The sequence below is a fragment of the Papaver somniferum genome, chromosome 7, assembly GCF_003573695.1.
Source record: "Papaver somniferum cultivar HN1 chromosome 7, ASM357369v1, whole genome shotgun sequence".
NCBI classification, from domain to species: Eukaryota; Viridiplantae; Streptophyta; class Magnoliopsida; order Ranunculales; family Papaveraceae; genus Papaver; species Papaver somniferum.
In genome coordinates this window covers 192,380,487-192,385,449 of record NC_039364.1, presented here as the reverse complement: position 1 = coordinate 192,385,449, position 4,963 = coordinate 192,380,487, and the positions used below count along the sequence as shown (strand labels likewise).

General features: G+C 37.7%; 1 protein-coding gene across 1 annotated transcript; it reads right to left on the bottom strand.

Annotated features, from left to right (window-relative positions):
• Positions 1–974: 974 nt before the first annotated feature.
• LOC113299266 (COP9 signalosome complex subunit 5b-like) lies at positions 975–4,355 on the bottom strand. Its single transcript, XM_026548258.1, has 6 exons — positions 3,831–4,355; positions 3,426–3,707; positions 3,152–3,299; positions 2,954–3,033; positions 1,502–1,582; positions 975–1,396 (listed from the first exon to the last, which is right to left on the bottom strand). The coding sequence occupies exons 1-6, from the start codon at positions 4,263–4,265 to the stop codon at positions 1,301–1,303; spliced, it is 1,122 nt and encodes a 373-aa protein (XP_026404043.1). The 5' UTR covers positions 4,266–4,355; the 3' UTR covers positions 975–1,300.
• Positions 4,356–4,963: the final 608 nt, after the last annotated feature.

Sequence of the window (4,963 nt, the reverse complement as noted above, 5' to 3'; positions counted from 1 at the left end):
TATCCGGATGTGTTTCTACTTCCTTACATAAAACCATTAAAAAAAAATGTTTCTACTTCCATGGAATAGCTTTCCTGCCACTTCGAAGTGTATGATATTGCGGAATATGTTGCAGCATAACCGTTTATCACAATCAAACACAACTGCACTGACTAGTTGACGTTTTTCCTTTCCTAGATCGTGCACATGGTGACGCTGACGGCTGACGTAGTTTATATGAGTTCTTCGTGGTGCATTTGTTAAGCTTGTTGGTTTCTGACATAATAATGATGCTGGGCTGCAGATGGCATAAGAGGAAGATCTAGAATTACAGTTTCATTAGGAAAACTATAAGATCTCAAAGCTTTTATCGTTTTCAAAAACTGAGGGGAGAAAATGAAGAAATATATTAAAAATTAGGAGAACACATGGTGTGCCATTTTCAAAGCACATGAAATGCTCAAGTTGAGGGATGAAAGGGAAAAAAAAAATTGATATCCATGCACGTATGGCATGCAAGAGAAGAAAAATCAAGGAAAGAAGAGAAGAATCCAAAAAGAATTAAAGGAAGATGAGGGACCTACAGGCATGTGAATTCTTCTTCATCTACTACTAAACTAGGGTTTTTGGCTCTTTCGAGCATCGCACGTGTAACAACAATATTTTTGCAGTGGGGAGTTAGTGTTGTTGTGCTATATGAACGTGGATGACGAAAATCGGCAGACAGAGTCACTGTTTGCTGGAGACTATCTGTTTCCTGTGTGCTAGGGCTTGACCTATAACTCTTCGCATACCAATGGCGTGGCGATGCGAAGTCCAGTGAAATCGGCAAGGTGACATAATCGGCAAGGTGACATAACTCATTCACCATTTCACTGTCTTAAATTCTGACCAACAGGTTCTTTTTTCTTCTCTTTTTCTTTGGGTGCATGCGCCAGGCGCCCTTGCAGCAGTTCAGTTGGATGAGAAGTCAAGTGGAATTTCGTTCAACTATATACTGTAAAGTTGTTAGCTTACCTCCAGACTCGGAGTCTATTGTGTTTTGCTACTTTAAAGAAAGTAAAATATGTGCACAGCTTTTAGTATCATTAGCCTTGACAAAAAGAAACTAAATGTCAATAGCACAAGACATTTTCCACCTCGATCCAATTAATTACTTTCCAAAAAAAGAAGATAAAAAAACAGAGTGATCCCATAGCCGCAGAGGGTTTTTGCATCGACAGGCAGTGTTGCTTAAAAGGACTGCAGGTGAAGAGAACATAAAAGACCTGAGTTCACTGAAGTAGCTTTTCCATCTGCCTCCATTATATTATAGGGGTCATTAGGTTTCAACCATCGGTTCAGGGCCTGATGGTTCTGTAACAGTTGCAAAGCCCTTGTTGGGATGGACGGAATTGAAAAGGATGTCCTTGATAACCTGTGACAAGGAAAAAACATTCAGTAGCAAAACAAGTCAGTATAATAAAGTTTGAAACACATGGAGAACCTCAATACTTGAGAAGACTTGAGAAGAAAAGTTTACCTGAGACATGAGACCATGCACCTGCTCAACAGTTATCTTTGAGCTATCACGAGTTATTTTTGAAAGTTGAGAATCTTCTGGCTGTTGACACAAATAAAAGCAATGCCAGTAAGAGGTTAGAATGTAAATTTAAGGTAGTATGAAGGAAACAAGAAGATGATTTGCCAATTTAAACCTCCATGGACATCAAATTGTAAGCATACAAATAGAATCCATATTATTAGCTTCCCATGTAAAAAAGTAAGATGGCTATACAGTGGTACAATCAAGAGAATAAAGCCCCAGTAGAAATGCATGTAGACATTCCAGCAGAAATGCTCATATAGACTACAGAATAAGGTTTGGTTTCCCCCACTATCTTAAAATATCTGGATTGAATATTTTTCGTACTGCATTGACATTTTTCATTTTTCAACTTTGAGCCCCTAACATATAAGAAGGCAAGTTGGCCAGCTATCATACAAGTGGGAGAAATAAGAAATAATAAGGTTTCCAGAAAACAAAGGTTAAAAACAAATAAAATGACAAGGAGAATATGGGCAAGAGCGCGAACATGGAAGCAAAGCTTCCATAATAATGTCTTCTGCAAAAAAAGAGGATTGACTGCTTGGAGTAACGATTAAAACGATTCTTATCGAAATTAAGTGACTCCAGCGCATTGCCCAAGTCAACTCAAAGAACATTCGCACTGGGTTCTTAAATCCACATAGCAACAACTAATATACCAACAACCCTAGAAGCCGGTCAACAGATGATTGTGCAAATTTATCAATGGAACATCCTATCTTGCATTAAATGGAAACACCTATTGCACATTTAAATTACACAACCAACCTCAAGGACAGATAAATACATGACCCAGCCTTCCGATGTAGACCATATAGACGTGCCTGGTCAATACTAATAAATGTAAAAACAAAGATAACCCTCCTAATTATCTTTCAACTTTGGACATGTCCGGTTTCTACTTAACTGTGCTAAAATGAATATAAATTATATCCAAGTTATACCATTGACAGACAGGTTTATTTTTCTACTTAACAGAACTGAATGTAAAAGACACAGTATACTAGACCAATATAACGTCCCTAAGACTGTAACGCCAGAGGTCCGAGATGCAACAAAATCCACATCCACAAGCTGATGAAGTTTCAGAAACAAACACTAAGGAGCACATGTGACTATGTGAGCCTATAGATGATACAATTGGTTTAACAGAATCCAGTATAGTACAACAAATGAGTGTTAGTCCAAGAAACAACAAAGTATCAAAGTGTAAACTAACTTTGATATTCATATAAACTAACTCAGTTAAATAAATCTCAAACAAGCAAGGCACTACTGAAACGTTTTCAGATGAATGCTGAATAGCGACAAATAAAGAACATATATGCATTAATAACGTTAGACAACACCATCCTTCCACAGAAGTTATGAAAAACTAACACTTACCTCTTTCTTTCTATGCTGGGGCATAAGAAACGAACCCATACGTGAATGCAACTGAGTTTCTGCTTGCTCCAACTTCTCAGCTGCACATTGAGATTGACAAATATCAAAATAAAATTCCAGCGATTTAATAAAGAACATGTCAAAGAGAGATCAATACTCAATATGGCTAGGAATCAATAGGTTAAAATTAAAACTCACCAAGGTCTGATATCTGCCCAGCAACATAGTCTCTGTTCCCCAGAAGTGGAGATGAAGAAAGTGTATTCACCCAATACTTATTCCATAGCAAATCCAACAGGTGGGAATCAAGTGAGGACTTGAAATATGTCACATCCAATGAATAATACTGCGTCAAAATAAACACTAGCATATTAGACCCATACAAAGTGACCCAGAGAAATATTCATACTAACAACACTTACTAAAAGTTAAGAACCGAATATAACAATGGGGATATATGTGAAGCTGTTACCTGTTTGCAGTGTACACCAAAATCTTCAATCTTATTCAATGGGATAGTCTGATACTCAGAAACAGGCTCATCTGGTGGTTTATATCCCTGAGGATATGTACGAAAAGCACCGATTTCAACTTTCCCAGCTGATACAGTCCTTGTTGGATCAATAACAACTGCCAAGAATGGCTCCTGAAATTGCTGGTTAAGCATCTGAGTCGATACATCAATACCAGATAACCAACACCCATAACCAGGATGCGAGTGGTACCACCCTACCACATTCTCCAGTCTTCCCGCCTACACAAACAACAAAATTTAGGGTCCTGGAAATAAGGTTCCTCAAAATTGGGGGTTTTCAAAAAATTAGGGTTTTCTTATAATTACAAAGAAAGGGGAACTTGAAATAATTGCAACTATTACCTGACGATTGGTTTGAGAATAATCAACCATATATTCATAAGCATCGGCTTGAGCATTAACCCTAGTTTCAGTACCTTCAACAGGCAGAGCAAAAGCGTCCATAACAATGATAGAATCACCTTCAGTTTTACCTTGCATCAGCCCCATGATCTCAATAGTACCGCCTGATCTTGCATGAACAACCATCTTCAGTAAAGCTAAAGCTGAGATTTTAACACGTTTGAAATAATGTGGATCATTAACCCATGGTTTATCTTGTTGTGATTTTGTTTGTGTTGATTCATCATAGTAATAGATTGAATCGGTATCAATCGCAGCTGCTTGTGCTTGTGCTGTTGATGAGGAAGATGGTTGTTGCGATGGGGATTCCATGCTTACTATGTTGTTTTCGAGTTCCCATGTTTGTTGTGCTATTGCTGCTGATGATGAATCCATTCTTCTTGATTGTTAAGGTTCTTTCAGAGACTTTTGTAAAACCCTAACCCTAGAAATTTGCAGAGTGTAGTCTTTCAGTCTTTCTTTCTTTCTCTTGTCGAGTGGTTTTCTTGTGTGGTTTATAAAGTGAGGTGAATCAGTGATGGGCCGGGTATAGGAAAGAACCGGAAGATGAAACCCGTTTTTCAAAAGGGAAATTTCTTGTTTGGTTCAAGACTCCAAAGCCTATAGGCCTATATAATTAGTTTTCCTATGGTCCATCCAGATTTTTTGTTTAACGGGAGGTCCAAAATAGTTTAAAACAAGGAAATAACTTGAATAAATGAAAATTATTGTGAGACCCATTTTCACAGATTTTTCCACTGAGAAACCCACGGGTGCAAAACTTCATGCACGCCCCCATTTTCACAAAGAAAATTATTCTAAAACCCATAGTTTAAAAAATTCCGTTTTTCTCTTTTATAAAGGAAAAACTACTTCTTCAATTCGTTTTCTTCTTCTTCCCAACTGTAAATCTCCATCAACACCTGAATCTGATCGAGAAGAACGATTATTTGAGGTCGATGGAGTTACCTCTGTGTTGTTGCAGAAAGATATTTGAAGCTGCTGCCGAATCTGGTGATGATTGAAGAGAATATTTGTTGTTGTTGGTAATGAATATGCTATGAGATCGATGGGGGTTTTGAGTTCGTTGCTGC